This window comes from Medicago sativa, chromosome 1 (genome assembly GCF_051527215.1).
Source record: "Medicago sativa cultivar Bolivia chromosome 1, Bolivia_mono, whole genome shotgun sequence".
Lineage (NCBI taxonomy): Eukaryota > Viridiplantae > Streptophyta > Magnoliopsida > Fabales > Fabaceae > Medicago > Medicago sativa.
The window spans coordinates 24,224,711-24,242,238 of record NC_140749.1 but is presented as its reverse complement, the minus strand read 5'-3'; the positions used below and the strand labels follow the sequence as shown (position 1 = coordinate 24,242,238).

At 36.9% G+C, this 17,528-nt stretch overlaps 3 protein-coding genes and 1 pseudogene across 4 annotated transcripts; all 4 read right to left on the bottom strand.

The window, feature by feature from the left end:
- Nucleotides 1–535: 535 nt before the first annotated feature.
- Nucleotides 536–3,739, bottom strand: LOC146953793 (uncharacterized). The gene has a single exon (XM_085742804.1). It carries the CDS (start codon nucleotides 3,737–3,739, stop codon nucleotides 536–538), a length of 3,204 nt encoding a protein of 1,067 aa, XP_085598930.1.
- A 5-nt stretch (nucleotides 3,740–3,744) lies between these two features.
- On the bottom strand, nucleotides 3,745–4,656 carry LOC146953792 (uncharacterized). Its single transcript, XM_085742794.1, has one exon. The coding sequence runs from the start codon at nucleotides 4,654–4,656 to the stop codon at nucleotides 3,745–3,747; it is 912 nt and encodes a 303-aa protein (XP_085598920.1).
- Nucleotides 4,657–4,751: 95 nt separating this feature from the next.
- Nucleotides 4,752–5,951, bottom strand: LOC146953791 (uncharacterized). The gene has a single exon (XM_085742781.1). It carries the CDS (start codon nucleotides 5,949–5,951, stop codon nucleotides 4,752–4,754), a length of 1,200 nt encoding a protein of 399 aa, XP_085598907.1.
- A 2,429-nt stretch (nucleotides 5,952–8,380) lies between these two features.
- On the bottom strand, nucleotides 8,381–11,721 carry LOC146953790 (pentatricopeptide repeat-containing protein At2g13600 pseudogene; annotated as a pseudogene). The gene has a single exon (XR_015011171.1). The product of XR_015011171.1 is annotated as a pentatricopeptide repeat-containing protein At2g13600 pseudogene (transcript).
- Between the last annotated feature and the right edge of the window lie 5,807 nt (nucleotides 11,722–17,528).

Below are 17,528 nucleotides of genomic sequence, written 5' to 3'. Positions count from 1 at the left end.
AAACCAGTAACACAATCAGAAAGGATGATGAAGATGATAGAAGAAAAAAGGGCTTTTTGCTATGAAAATTGATACTCCCGGTAGTTAACTACCGCTGGAGTACTTTTTTTTTTGTTTGCTGTGTTGGTGTACAGCGGTAGTTAACTACCGCCGGATCAATCCAGCGGTAGTTAACTGCCGGCGCTTTAACCAGCGGCTGTTAACTACCGCTGGGGGTAAAATCGTCATTTCTATGTGTCAATAGGAAGTATTCTATGTCAGAAAAGCAACTCTCAATCAGAATTGTGTTAGCCAATTGGGCCTTGGGCTTGGGTAGTTGGGCTACTGGGTGGAAGTTTTTGATATGTTAGAAATTACTAAAGCAATAGTGGGTAGGGTGTTAATAGCAGTACATGTATATGTATAAAAAAAATTAGAAAAATTTGTGCAGGCAGGAGGCCCCACAATCATGTGAGTGGCTCCGCCCCTGTGTACAATTCTTTTCTGGATTTTAGTTAGGTATTGTTTTTTTTTTTTGAAATGAAACAAACTTTCATTAGAAACTGGCTGTTATACAGCTTAAACGGTTACAAATTGCAGAGTTTTGCATGACAGAAACAGGAAAAGAGCTATTAGGCACTGCCCTTAGCCAAGTTCTGTTACCCATAACTTTTGCCAAAGAGGCCAAACTGTGTGCATCAGAGTTTTGGTCTCTACTAATAAACAAAATACAAACATTTGACAAACTAGACATTAATTCTCTACAATCTTGAGCTACCATATTGATAGTTGCAAAGCTTGACTTCCCATTGATACAATTGACAACATTAGCAGCATCTGAATGGATGGCAACAGAGTTAATTCCTTGCTCAATGGCCACTTGGACAGCCGAACGAACACCCAAAGCCTCAGCCAACAGCGGACCAACATCGATGTCCTCCTTCTTGCACTTGCTAAGAACTACCTCTCCAATTTGATTGTGAATGCTTAGCCCCCAAACAGTTGGGCCACCAGCGCAACAACCGGCATCCACAAAAACAGAAAACAGCGTGGGCAGTGGCTGGATAACAGGAACAGTTCTCACAGATCTATTGTTCCTTCGCGGATTAGCTTCGTTGAATTCAGTGACGAAAAACAAAGCCTCATTTGCCAAAACAGTTGGGTTGAGGGGAACACCCTTGAACACAGCAGCATTTCTTCCAGCCCAAAATTTCCAAAACAAAGTACAAAACAGTTGGACACCAAAAGGGTCTTGGCAAGTTAACCATTTTAAAATCCAATCATGTAAATCAATATTAGTTGGGATGTGGGAGCCCAGGTAGGAAGCAAAAAGAGAAAGCTTAAGCAGGTTACACTTCAAAAAGAGATGGTGTGAGGATTCATTCTCATCATGATAGAGAGGACATTGGAGATCAAGGAGGATACCTTTTTTGTGAAGATTTGATCTAGTTGGCAGAATATTCTTGGCAAGCCTCCACATGAAGTTTTTTATTTTGTTTGGGATGGGTGCACGCCAAATTTCCTTCCACAGTTTATCCCTTTGCGGGCTTGAAGGTCCCGGTTGGAGTCTTGCTTTTGCATCACAGAGGAGGTGGTAAGCAGAACGGACGGAGTACTCACCATCTTTTTCCCAATTCCACACCAATTTATCTGTTGGCAGCCTCATGGAAAGGGGAATGTTTATGATTTTTTGAGCTACATCTCTGTCAAAACTGGCAAAGATCAGCTCCCTATCCCACTGTTTGGTGTCTTCATCAATAAGCTCCGAAACACTCGCATCAGCATTAAAAGGAAGAGTTGCAGCCCATGTTTCAATAAGTTTCAGGTCTGTCATCCAGACATCCTTCCAAATCCTCATCTTACGCCCATTTCCAATCTTCCAAATTCCACCTTTATCAATCAGCCCTCGAGCACTAAGGATGCTTTTCCACGCGAAACTTGGCTGGTAACCTTCATTAGCGTTTAGGAACTCTCCCTTTGGGTAGTATCTGCTCCTGAAAACCTTTTCCAAAAGGGAAGACTCCCCTGACACAAGTCTCCAACAGTGTTTTCCAAGTAATGCTTTGTTGAACTCCTCCATTCCTCTAAAACCCATTCCACCATCAGCCTTAGCTTTTGATAGTCTCTCCCAGCTCATCCAGTGAATCTTCTTTTGGTCTGTGTTCGATCCCCACCAAAAGTTAGCCAACATTGAGTCAATATCTTTACAACAACCCACCGGCATCTTGTAGAAACTCAGAATGTAATTAGGAATGGCCTGGGCTACCGCTTTGATGAGAGTATCTTTCCCGGCTCTAGACAAGAACCGCTCCTTCCAACCTTTAACCTTCTTCCAAACCCGGTCCATGACAACTGAAAAGACGACCTTTTTAGATCTTCCAAACGGAATCGGAAAACCAAGGTATCTAGACTGAGCCTCTACTGCCTTTGCTCCCATCATATTACAGATCATATTTTTCTCATTTGACTGCACGTTTCGGCTAAAGGAGGCTTCAGACTTGTCAAGGTTTACTATTTGGCCAAAGGCTTGTTGATAAGTAGCCAGGATGCTTAGAATCTTGGACGCCTCATGTGGAGTTGCCCTTGAGAAGAGGAGACTGTCATCGGCAAAGAACAAATGAGATAGTTGCGGAGCTGATCTCGCCACTTTGATGCCGTGTATCTCCTTCAAAGATGCTGCCTTGTGAAGTAGACCTGAAAGAACATCAGCACACAAAATAAAAAGATAGGGTGAGAGTGGATCTCCCTGCCGTAAACCCCTCTCAGGTTTAAAGGAGGTACTAGGCTGACCGTTAATGAGGATCTGATAGGACACAGTTGAAATACATCTCATAATGAGCTCAACCATCTTGACTGGATACCCCATGGATGTGAGGGCTTGTTTCACGAAAGGCCACTCCACGCGATCATACGCCTTTGACATGTCCAGTTTGATAGCCATGGTCCCCTTCTTCCCCTTCTTTTTCTTTTTCAACCAGTGAAAACATTCCATAGCAATGAGGGCGTTATCTGTGATAAGTCTACCTTGAACAAAAGCACTTTGCTCAATATCAATAACATCCCCCAAAGTGTGCTTCAGCCTGTTTGCGATCACCTTGGTCACTATCTTCATCACAACATTACACAAACTAATAGGCCGATAATCTTTTGGTGATGATGGATTCTTTCCTTTGGGAATAAGAACCAGGAAGGTTTTATTAATCTCAAGCGGCTCCTCATTCTGGTTCAAAATTCTTAGGACCAAATCTTGAACCTCCCTACCAACAATATGCCAGAATTTTTGATAAAAAAGAGCAGGTAGTCCATCTGGGCCGGGGGCTTTGAGGGGATGCATCTGAAAAATAGCTTCCTTAACCTCCTCTCGAGTGTATGTCATCTCACACCAGTGCTTGTGATCTTCAGAGAGCTTCCCTTTAACCACCTCACAAGTATCCTCAATGTTTGACGGGTTAGAGGAAGAGAAGAGATCATCAAAATAGTTTATAAAAACTCTTTCAATGTGTTCATCGCCCCGCCACCAAACTCCATCTCCATCCTTTATCTTCTTGATACTGTTTGTTTTTGCCCTCTGAGTAGCTTTTTTGTGGAAGAATTTTGTGTTTCGGTCACCATCCCTTAACCAAACCGCCCTACTTCTTTGCCTCCACATTGTCTCTTGTATTTTAAGCAACTCCTCATACTCCTTTTCCAACTCTTTGTACCTTCTCCGATCAGTTTCAGCTTCGGACCATAAGGATTGATCTGTTAGCCGCTCCTCCATTCTGGTTATGTCCTTCCTAAGTTTCCCCAAATTGTGATCATCAAACCTCCCTCCCAAAGATTTAATATACCCTCGAGCTTCTGAACACAAGTTGCTGTAGAGCGGCTCCAGGTGTGACGAACAGCATCCTCACAGTTCGGTTCCTTCGTCCAACTTTCTTCGAACCGAAAGGGTCTCCTTCTTCGCGACTTTCTTTGATTACTGCTCTCTAAACAGAACAAAATGGCAGCATGGTCAGACCCAAATCTAGGCAAGTGACACACTTTGATTGGGGAGAAACGGTTGATGAACTCTTCATTCCCAAAGCCTCTATCTAGTCTGCACTGGATATTTTCCCCTTCCTCACGCCCATTGGTCCACGTAAAAGGGTATCCTTCAAAACCAAGATCATTTAGGCTCCATTTAGCAACAACCTGTCTTCCAATAGATAGCTGGGCTTGGCTTCTAGAGTTTCCTCCTTGCTTCTCTTGTGAGTCCAAGATGTCGTTGAAATCACCACAACAGAACCACCTTCCTGTAACTTGCCTCCCCAAAGCATCAATTAACTCCCATGTTTTTTTCTTGTGTTGTTCTTCCGGATGACCATAAATACAAGTCAAATCCCAACCCTCGCCTGACTCATCATCATCGCACACTCCATGAATGTGGTTTAAAGAGTAGGAGATAATAGAGATGTTCACATGTTCCATCCACATGAGGGACAAACCCCCTGCACGCTCACGGCCAACTCCACTACAATCAACGGACAAACAGTTTTTGAAACCCAATTTACTACGAACACTTTCTACTTCAGCGACTTTTAATCTAGTTTCCATCAAGAAGACAATTTGGGGGTTTTCAATACGGGTGAGCCTTAACAAGGCTCGAACTGCCTGGGGATTCCCTAACCCCCGGCAGTTCCAACTTAATATTTTCATTGATGCTGGCGGTGTTGGTCATCCAACACCACCGTTCCTGAAGATTCAATAGGGTCTTCCATTACATCATCACCTTTCTTCCTTTTTTCCCCTCCTCATCCTACCTCAAAAGTTCCTTCAGTGACTAGAACATCCACAAGTGACCTCTTTCCTAATTCCTTTGCCACTTTCTTAGCAGATTGGTGTTTTTTATATTTTCCTCCTTTCTGCCTTACCCATTTTTTCCTCTTTCCTTCCTGTTGTTGTTGTTCATCACTATTAAGAATTGGAAGTGCAGAGATAGAGACTGCTCCCAATGATTCGGCTACTCCTTCCACCTCTTCTTGGGCATTTGGTGCCAAAACCCTCTCTTTCGTTATGCCATCTGCTTGTTTGCCATCAGTGATCCGCTGTTGATTCAGCCCATCGTTTGGTTCCTTTGGTTGCTTTGGTTGTTCAACTTCTTCATCTTTTTCCATCGTCGTTCCCGAGTTCTGGCCTTTGCTATTACATTGTGTAGGGAACAAATTTTTGCTGCAACCACTGGATCCTGACTCTTTGCTCGCTTCATAGGTAAACTTTGGGAGTGGCGAGGCTCTAAGCCAAGGGCCAAAAGCTTGATCTTTCTCTTCAACCTCACTGAAACCTTCCTGATCATAAGCTTCTATCTCTTCACAATCTCTCATTTGGTGACTGATCCTCCCACAACCAAAGCAAAAATTGGGTAACCTTTCATACTTATAATCCACCCATATATCCTTCCCCTGAAAATGCAGTTTGGACCCTCTTTTGAGCGGCTTTGTGAGGTCCAGAGAGGTTCTGATTCTGAGAAACTTCCCCATCCTGTTTATCTCCTTCATATCCATTTCTTCATAAACACCAAGGATGTTGCCCAGCTTCTTTGCCATAGGTTCAGATCGCAACTTTAGCGGCAAGTCGTACACCCTAACCCAGAATGAGGATCTATTCATCGTTAGTTCCGACGGTTGCTCGTTCCCGGAGATACGGCTGAGGATGAGAATGTTCCTGTCAAAACTCCATGGACCGGTTCTAAACACTATATCTGCTTCTCTTTTCGATGCAAACTTGAAAAGGAAGAGATTTTTGTTCAGGTCTTGGATCTCAACTGGATTCCTCGATCTCCAAGCTTGTAACATAGTTTGTTTGAAAGCTCTGGTGTTGTATGGACTTTCTGTCCAAAGCTTTCCGACGAGAGTGCTGGAGAAACACTCATCATCGTTACACATTTCTTCTGCTCCGATCTGTATTGCTTCATCGTCATCATCAATGGGTCGCTTGCTCTTGCTTCCCTCCATACTTCAGCTAGCAGAGAGAGCTCAAAGAAACTCGAAGAAAATCAAACCCCTGAAGGAGCGGGTTGTGTCTGTGGGAGTTTAGAGAAACGTAATAATATTAGGGATAGTGGTGGTGGCTAGTAGAGAAACACTAGGAAGGACCAAAACGAGATGGGGAGAGTCCAGATCTGAGACTGGTGGAGGAGACCAGGAAGGCCTGGGGGGTACCGCCACTTAACCTAGCAGAGCTTCGGTTGGGGGAGAATCTTTTTAGTTAGTTAGGTATTGTTACGTAAGGGAAAATGAAACCAAAAAAGAGAATGGAAAGTCACTCTTTTTTTTTTTTTTAATGTTTTTAAACCAAAGTATCTTATTAATAATTTATTACTTATGCTTGACCATGTATCTTTTCCTTTAGACAAAGCTTGAGCATCTATCTTATAAATATTGTATTTTATAATAAATAAATAAATAAATAATGGGTAAACAATCAATTTTGTTATTAAACTATCACTTTCTTATCAGTTTAGTCCTAAAACTATTAAAATTAACAAAATATCCCTAAACTATGAAAAATACATCAATGTAATCCCTAAACTATCATGAAAAACAACCAATTTTGTTGATTGAAGAACTAAATAGTTGAATTGGAAAATAGTTTATGAAGATTTTAGTTGTTTTTCCTTTAAAAAAAAATTAGTTGATTTTATTAGATTAAGGGCGAAATTGATGAGATGGTGATAGTTTAGGGACTAACTTGACTTTTTATTCTATAAATAATTTATTATTCCAGTGGGAATCTATTTTTTTATTAAAAAATAGTAACAAATTTTAAAACTTTAAAACAAGTTGAATGCAAACTTTTCAAGAGAATATTACTACATCGGTTTCCTTAAATTGTGATTTTAGAGCATCCACAGTAAGGTAGTGAATGACATTGTTGAAGATATTTGAAGAAAAACATAAAATTAGAAGAGATTTGCCTAATAGAAGATGTCATTTCAATGATAAATAATGTAAAGGATATTTTTATTTATTTTGATGGAAAGGTAAAGGATATTGTTAAAACTAACATTTGAACTTATTTTATCTAAAGATCCTAGTGGTGAAACTCACATACACTAAGTGCTGAGAAGTAGAAAATTGCGGATTCGAACCAGTGCCCCTACTTATCAAATGTCTCTGCAACCTTTTACCATTTGAGTTGAACTTTCGAGACTAACCTTTATATTTATACTTAGAGCTGTTAATAACCATTTAACATGTGCCAAATTTATGGTTAATTAACTATTAGCTTGAGACTAAACACCAGCACTAGTGTGACAGCAACCTAGGTAACCCCAACTTTACCTAAACATAATCATCTTCAAAGCGAGATCAAATCATCAAATCATGACCAAAACTGAACAATCACTGCCAAACAAAATACTCCTCCAATATACTCTGCATATCCATGTAAACCATATACTCCAGCATTTGCTTCTAACACCAACAAATTCTTTATTTTTACTCAAGAGCTCTGTGAGGTTTTATAATTCTGAACTCTTAGCATAAAATAATAAAATTTAGACAAAGGAAACTTATGAAAATTCCCTAATGCATTAATAAAACTGACAATTATTATTGGCTTCAGGAAAATGCTAAAAGAATTATAAAAGCTGACACTTTTTAGCTTATCCTTTTCACCAGTTGCTTCCCCATATCTCCATGCTGACCAACAATGCGCATAAAATGACATGGTTCACTCACTGCACTACTTTGATTCTCATCGGCTAAATGAACTTTCTCAAATTCCCTTTCCATGCACTTAGAATACCAACTGTAATAATATATATTTCTGAGAAATCTGGGATTTATGTTTTCGGACATTCACTTTAGTAATTGATACAGAAGCATAAAAGCTAGAAAGAAGACAGTTTATTACCTTCATTTTATGGTAAACTAGTGTGAAAAGCCTTTGGTTGCATGTCAATTGGTCTCCCATCCATGATTTGTAACAAAATAACGCTTCCATTCAATTTGGATATTGAAGCACATTGTGTGATAAGTAAATGCCACTTACCTATATTTTTTTATGGGGTAAGTAATAAAAAAGGATTATAACATAAAGTTACTGAATAAATGAATCAGCCTTACCTATATGATGATTTTTGAACTGATTCAAAACATTTTCTGAGAAATCTGAATAAATGAATTGCCAATCAAATATAATGGTTAGAGTACGAAAGTAATTACCACAAGAAGTATTCCAAGATGCACAAGGAAGGAACTTCCAGTACTCTTCCTTAGTCCAGCTCATGGCAGGGTAACTTAGTTTTGTGTGTGTCCCTCTGGCGACGGTGCAGCAAAGTAGCATGATAGGTCTCTTTGGGTAGAGGTTACACACTTATAATGCAGATACAATAATAGGAAAAGAATACATTAAACACCAGAGTCCAGAACAACAAAGCTTGACAAAACTTAGCTATCATTCATCTTTATTTATAACCAAACCCGACTTGTAGTGGGTGCACGATTAAAAAATCTAATTATTTGTAAACAAAACATTGAGTCTGTGTGGGTAGTTGCCCCCATTTAGTACATGTATATCTGTCTCTGATTTGGAGTGTGACTCGAGTGGCCTAATAGTGGGTGACCCAAGGGATCTTGGAAAGACACTGATACTATCTTCGAATTTTGGTTGGGATTAACTCAACCCTATAATAGCATCTTATAAGGTGAAGGATGTCTCTCACTCAAAAATATTCTTCTAAACCATATCACATCGAATGTGACATCTATATAGAGCATCCTCATTTTATAACCAGACAACCGAATTCAATCAAAGGGAACCTCATTTAGTCACAACCCTTGAATTTTCTTTTTCCACATATTGATTACCAGCTTTTGACAAGGAAAGTCAAATAGAAAATGGTGAGGCAAAAGTAATGGGAGAGGAAGCAGATATTGAATTGAATGCATACCACAGATTACCAATAGTCCTTACAGGAGCAAAACCCATTTTTGAAATGATGAAATCTATATCCATCTCTCATGATAAGTTCCCTTGAGGTAACTAAAGACAGAAGCTTTATTACCAAGTGACAATCATCGCATACTCGAAGATTCTTCATTACATGTATTGGCATCCAAGATGGAAGGTTAAGCAACCCAAAAGCAAAGGCCAGCTTTTCACTGTGATATTTCTTACTCCTATGAACAGAAGAGTCTACACTAATATATTTTCCAGTATCTTCTATCATCTTCATCATCTCCTCCAGTTTTAAATAAACTTCCTTTATCTGTGGATGACTGGTTTCATCTACAGTGAAAACATGCACTCTGTTATCAACCTCTATCCAGCTACAACCCCGACTCGTTCGAATCCCTTTCACTTTCATAAGTTTTCTCATATCAGCAACATTGTCTAACTCTCCAGATTCACTATACATATTTGCTAAAAGGACATAACCTTCGGAACCTTCAACATCTAATTCCATCAACATCTTTGCAGCAGTTTCTGCCAGTCTCAAATCATGATGGACTCGGCATGCTCCTAGAAGTGCACTCCAAACAGTGGCGTTTGGCTTAAAAGGCATTCCTTCTATCAAATCCTTAGCTTGTTCTAGTAACCCTGCTCGTCCAAGCAGATCTACCATACAAGAAAAGTGCTCGTTTGTCGGAGAAATGCCGAAAACTCGAGTCATCGAATCAAAGTAATGTTTGCCTTCAGCTACAAGCCCCATGTGGCTGCAACCAGATAAAACAGAAACATAGCTAATATGGTTGGGTTTACATTCTGTCTTCAACATATCCTCAAAAGTATCAATTACTTTCATACCTAAACCATTTTGAGCAAATGCTGCAAGCATAGCATTCCAGGAAATTAAGTCTTTGTCATCTATTGAGTCGAAAGTATTCTTTGCTTCTTTGATAAGTCCACATCTTGAATACATGGTAACAATACTATTTGCGACAGAAACGTTCAAACTGAGTCCAAACTTTGTAGCATGAGTTACAACTTGCATTCCAAGTTTAACTATAGCCAAATCAGCGCATGCCCGGATTGAAGTTGTGAACGTGATCCAATCTGGTTGGACTCCGTTGCTCCTCATTGAAACATACAGCTTGAGACCTTCTTCCGAGAATCCATTTTGAACATATGTGCTTAACATGGAGTTCCAAGTTACGATATTCCGTTCAGGCATCATATCAAAATATCCTCGGGCTTTGCCAATGTTTCCGCTTCGAGAGAATGCAGTGATCATGGCGGTCCATGATATCGTATTTTTAAGCGGCATTAATCTAAACACGAGATCAGCTTTGTCAGTATCTCCACACTTTGCATACATTGTGATGATTGCATTCCCTACAGGAGCCGAGGAACCCATCCCGCTTTTGATTGTATATCCATGAAGTAGTTCCCCAGTAGCAACATAATCTTGACCCGAACAAACCCCAAGAATGGTGGGGAGAATAAATTCATCCAACACTACAGAACTCTGTCTCATTTGGTTAAACAATATCAAAGCATCTTCGCCAAGGCCAAAATGCACCACACCAGTGATCAAAGAATTCCATGAAACATGATCACGTTCCCTTAAACTCTTAAACATACGCTTAGCCAAATCTAAGCATCCACACTTGGCATACATATCTATAAGACCATTACCCAAAACCATATCCAAGCTATGTTCCATGCGAAGAATCCGAGCATGCAAATGAGCACCCCATTTCAAATAAAAAATGCTAGCACATGCACTAAGTACACTGCCATAAGTCATAAAATTCGGGCTAAATCCCTGATTACACATCTCTACAAACATGGCAAGACACTGAACTCCAAAACCATGCTGTGAGAAAATCGAAATCAACGTATTCCAAGAAACCTCATCACGTTCAGGCATTAGGTTGAATATCTGAAGAGCTTTATAAGGTCCATACCTTTGAGAATAACCATGAATCATACTATTCCAACAAAACAAACTCGGTCTCTCAATCTCAAAGAAAACCATCTCAGCCAAATCAACATCTCCACACTTAACATACATACCAACAACCGAATTCTGAATACAAGTTTCCCTCCCAAAACCTAACTTGCTCACCAAGCCATGTAACTGAATAGCCAATCGACTATCTCCAAGTGATCCACAAGCTTTCATTACACTCGTAAACGAAAAGGGGTCGTAATTTTTCCCTCCATCATTCGTATCCCTTATCATTAAACTAAAAGTCTCAATACTACGTGAATGAAACCCATTTTGACAATAACCCGATATCATCGTAGTCCATGAAACAGAATCCTTAACTCTCACAGGCATTTCATCAAACAGCTTCTCTGCATCACTCATTCGACCGGAACTAACCAGAGCACGAATCATTGTGTTCCAAGTAAAAATATTACGATGATGGGTCTCTTGAAAAACTTGAAAAGCATCGTGTGTTAAGCCACAGTTGGAGTACATGTGGAGAAGATTGTTGAGCAAGAAAAGGGAAGTGTCTAAACCTGAGAGAATGAGTTGAGCGTGAAGTTTGCGAGCAATGTGTGGGGATTTGTGGGTGAAGCTGCATTGCTTGAATGCGTCGTAGAATTTTTGAGATATTTGCATGTATGACATTTTTGGTTTTTTGGTTGTAACATGAGTGTGGAACTTTGGTCATATCATTATGCATGTCTCATTTTCAACCAAAATATAACCATTGGCATATTCATGATTTAGAGTATGTAATACCAATGATTCATTGGTAAAAAAAATAAAAATATAGTATTCCACTTTACAAATATTCTAATATTGAATAAATCAATTTTCATCCAAAAAAAAAAATAGTGAATAAATCAATAAGGGCACTTTAGTAATATTATTTTTATCTCTTTTAATTATATATTTGTCTTAATCTATGTTAATGGTTTGTTCATTGTGAAATGAAGGAAAATATATAAATAATGATGTGTGTAGTATAGGTATCTATGCACCCCACTAAGGTAGTTTATAAGAAAAATTTCATGCATGTTTAGTCCTCTATTTGGTGGTGGATTTTTCTCGATTGTTACATCTCCACCATCAAACAAGAGAGAAAATAAAAAGTACAAATTATAGAGGATATTCAATTTGATGGTTCAGATGTAACAGTGAAAAAAATTAAGATAATTTTAATAGAGAGACTGTAATTATCATTTGAAGTTCTAAACACACTGATGATTTTTAAAGGTTTGTAAATGCTCAAACAAATGTTTCACTGGAGTCATATGATGTGAGACTCCACTGCCTTGTTTACCATCCATATAATCAAAATGTGGTTGACTTGTGAGTTTTCTTGACTTGGAATTCAATTTGATCTTTTGACATTCAACCATGGAATATACTTTCTCCCGATTGTGAAATGTTATGATTCAAAATGCCATATAACGAATTACACTTGGCATAACATAATTGGTTGAGGCAAATGGACATGTGGATAGTGTAACACCCCGTTTTCCCAACATAAAAATTTCATCATAAATCAGAGTATTTAAATCTTAAACGGAATGTCACATACTTCTTAAAAGTCATAAAATAGATAATAATAATTATCTTTCAAATTCAACATCAAAAATCTGAACTTTGCAGCGGAAAAATAGTTCAACATACTAAAAGTCTTGGCACACAGGCCTCATCAAAAATCTCATAAGTCTTAGTTCATTATTTATTCATAAGGTTCATAAAAGACACGTAAGGAATAGAAGTAAAAGCATGCCCCCTTCCCGTTACGTATCAGAGCACCTAGACACAATGTGAGGAGTCTACTCATGAACCACAGCTAGTCCTGATTACCTGCGCGTTACCAACGTAAGGGCAACATTACAACAAAAGGGGTGAGATTTCACAGTTAATAAATTAAGCATATAATTCATTGAAATGCATTTAACAACATAAAATAGATTAAACATTTATCAATTATAATCATCAAATATCATCATTAGTTCGTAAACAATTATCATTTCTAATTCATAAGCAAAAATCATCATTAAATCATAATCAAGTATCATCATATATTTAACAACTTAAGACATCATAAACATCAGCATTAATAATCATTTAGTATCATATTATTATCATCATCAATCATAAACGCACATCATCATCAAAATATCATCGCCAAACATCATCGTTAAATCATCATTAAATATAAATTATGACGACTCTACAATGCCACTACAACTTCAACAACAACTTAGACAAACTCAACAACAACTTAGACAACTTCATTATGCATGTGGTACCACCAGGGCATTAAGCCCCCATCGCTAAGGTCATAAAGAACCTGTCAGGCATTAAGCCCCCATCGCTAAGGTCATAAAGGATCTGTCAGGCATTAAGCCCCCATCGCTAATGAGTATGCAAATTGACTCAACATCTTACGTCTTAGAAACTTCATGAACATCTTACAACTCCTTGACTTAGACCGACACTTACATCTTAAATAAGACTCAGCAGTATATGCAGCATATAAATAATTCATCTCATATCAGCATCATAGTATAACAGCATCAAATGATAATCAACAACATCTTAAACATCGCATCATCATAAGCATCATAAATAACACATTTAGTGCATATATAACAATATCACATCATTAATAATCTTAGTCATCTTAACTTAGGCTTCTTGGACAGCTTCTAATAATCTAGACATCCTTCCTTTCCTACTCCAAGTTCATCTTAAAACTACACGATCTTTAAATAGTAACACATCTTTATATAACACATCTTTAAAATCACACATCGTCAAATAATATATTAATACACACCATCAAATCATATGGGATTAGAATCATGAAAATAAATATAGATTAAACTAATACGCAGGAAACGTAATGCATTCAAAATATAGATGCGATGCCCAGAAGCATAATGGATTCAAAATAATATTACTTCCTATTAGAAATAAACATATATTAAAGTAGTCTTAAAGTAAAGACATAAAAATATATGTATTGGATGTTATATAGCAAATAGGCATCCATGAATAATTGAATATCACGTTAAAAAGAAAATATTTGGTAATTCATATGAACAATAAGGTCCGTACAGAATGCATGACCATTAGTAGGCAAACATGAATAAGCCGAAAAGAAAAGAAAATAAAAGAAATCATTGATAGCAAAACAAAGACAAACCTATCGCAAATATATATAGCATCGATGAACTAAATGAATAACAGTATAATACATATAAGGATTCATGAAAAAATACCACACATATCAATTGAAAACAAAACCCTTCACTACCCATATTTTCATACAAGCCTTATGGTAAATATAGACTCCCCCATACATCAATTCTACGGTTTTTCATCACCTAATCATCAATTCTCACTCAAACCCTAATTCTCATAATCTTACAAAACTCCTCCTAAAACACGTTAGATGCAATCTAATGATTCACAAACTTAATATTAGTGAAAGATAGTCTCACCCTTACCTTAGATTGTTTTTCTGAAATCAAAATCAGCCACATATTCTAATAAATAATAGAATAATGCCACATAATAAAATACTAACACCTCATATATATAAATAAATCACATAAATAGATTCTAACTTAATAAAAATAATTAAATAAAAGGAGGGCGTTACAGCTAGAGGTCCTAAGAGCAAGGAAGGTTTGAAATATGGGTGAATGAGGTCAATTCCATGAATGTAATTTGAAAATATGTAGTTCAAATGAGAAGGTTTGGAATACATACTTCGAATATTGTCATAAGACGATCTAAAACCTCAATAGTCTCATTAAAGAAAAACAACCCTCACTTGAAATGTTTCATAAATGATTTTAAAATTCAAATCAGCAGAAAATCAAATAAAAACATAATAAAAACCGATATATAAACTCCCATAAACTTTGTCTCAATTATTCAAATTACCCTTTCAAAATTTGACCTGCAGCCAGAACTTCGAACAATCACCATGCAAATTAATTGCTTCTACATTGGTGTTGAAAGGCTCGGAACGAGGGGGTTGGTTAGTGTTCATGTTGAGTTGAGGGACGGTGCTCGATCCCATCATGGTGGTCGGAACAGTGGTAAATTCCATCATGGTGGTTGGAACAATGTTTGTGGATGGATTTGGACCCTCTAGTACAACATTTTCCAATTGAATGTGGTGTGGGCGAGGGTACGGTTGTTTTAGTTCATGAGAATCCATGAAAATGTAGTGTAGTGAAGAAAAGAGTGAATTGTGAATGAGTGTGTGGATGTAGTTGTAACGCCATCCTTTTATTTAATTATTTTTATTAAGTTAGAATCTATTTATGTGATTTATTTATATATATGAGGTGTTAGTATTTTATTATGTGGCATTATTCTATTATTTATTAGAATATGAGAATTATTAGTGTAAGTAGAATTGGAGGTTAGAATAGAAAGAAGAATAAGTTATTGGGCCTAAATAGATTTAGGAAGAGTGATTAGTATTATAAATAAGGAAGCTTAGGTTAGAAAGAGTTTTTACGTTAAACCGCTTTTTGGAGAAAGAGGAGAACTCAAAGAGAGAAAACCCTAGGAACGAAGAACGCTGCTTTTGATTTCAGAAAAACAATCTAAGGTAAGGGTGAGACTATCTTTCACTAATATTAAGTTTGTGAATTATTAGATTGCATCTAACATGTTTTAGGAGGAGTTTTGCAAGATTATGAGAATTAGGGTTTGAGTGAGAATTGATGATTAGGTGATGAAAAACCGTAGAATTGATGTATGGGGGAGTCTATATTTACCATAAGGCTTGTATGAAAATATGGGTAGTGAAGGGTTTTGTTTTCAATTGATATGTGTGGTATTTTTTCATGAATCCTTATATGTATTATACTGTTATTCATTTAGTTCATCGATGCTATATATATTTGCGATAGGTTTGTCTTTGTTTTGCTATCAATGATTTCTTTTATTCTCTTTTCTTTTCGGCTTATTCATGTTTGCCTACTAATGGTCATGCATTCTGTACGAACCTTATTGTTCATATGAATTACCAAAGATTTTCTTTTTAACGTGATATTCAATTATTCATGGATGCCTATTTGCTATATAACATCCAATACATATATTTTTATGTCTTTACTTTAAGACTACTTTAATATATATTTATTTCTAATAGGAAGTAATATTATTTTGAATCCATTATGCTTCTGGGCATCGCATCTATATTTTGAATGCATTACGTTTCTTGCGTATTAGTTTAATCTATATTTATTTTCATGATTCTAATCCCATATGATTTGATGGTGTGTATTAATATATTATTTGACGATGTGTGATTTTAAAGATGTGTTATATAAAGATGTGTTACTATTTAAAGATCGTGTAGTTTTAAGATGAACTTGGAGTAGGAAAGGAAGTATGTCTAGTTTATTAGAAGCTGTCCAGGAAGCCTAAGTTAAGATGACTAAGATTATTAATGATGTGATATTGTTATATATGCACTAAAAGTGTTATTTATGATGCTTATGATGATGCGATGTTTAAGATGTTGTTGATTATCATTTGATGCTGTTATACTATGATGTTGATATGAGATGAATTATTTATATGCTGCATATACTGCTGAGTCTTATTTAAGATGTAAGTGTCGGTCTAAGTCAAGGAGTTGTAAGATGTTCATGAAGTTTCTAAGACGTAAGATGTTGAGTCAATTTGCATACTCATTAGCGATGGAGGCTTAATGCCTGACAGGTCCTTTATGACCTTAGCGGTGGGGGCTTAATGCCTGACAAGTCTTTATGACCTCAGCGATGGGGGCTTAATGCCCTGGTGGTACCACATGCATAATGAAGTTGTCTAAGTTGTTGTTGAAGTTGTCTAAGTTGTTGTTGAGTTTGTCTAAGTTGTTGTTGAAGTTGTAGTGGCATTGTAGAGTCGTCATAATTTATATTTAATGATGATTTAACGATGATGTTTGACGATGATATTTTGATGATGATGCCTGTTTATGATTGATGATGATAATAATATGATACTAAATGATTATTAATGCTGATGTTTATGATGTCTTAAGTTGTTAAATATATGATGATACTTGATTATGATTTAATGATGATTTTTGCTTATGAATTAGAAATGATAATTGTTTACGAACTAATGATGATATTTGATGATTATAATTGATAAATGTTTAATCTATTTTATGTTGTTAAATGCATTTCAATGAATTATATGCTTAAGTTATTAACTGTGAAATCTCACCCCTTCTGTTGTAATGTTGCCCTTACGTTGGTAACGCGCAGGTAACCAGGACTAGCTGTGGTTCGTGAGTAGACTCCTCACATTGTGTCTAGGTGCTCTGATACGTAACGGGAAGGGGGCTTGCTTTTACTTCTATTCCTTACGTGTCTTTTATGAACTTTATGAATAAATAATGAACTAAGACTTATGAGATTTTTTATGAGGCCTGCGTGCCAAGACTTTTAGTATGTTGAACTATTTTTCCGCTGCAAAGTTCAGATTTTTGATGTTGAATTTGAAGGATAATTATTATCATCTATTTTATGACTTTTAAGAAGTATGTGACATTCCGTTTAGGATTTAAATACTCTGATTTATGATGAAATTTTTATGTTGGAAAAACGGGGTGTTACAGTAGTGATGA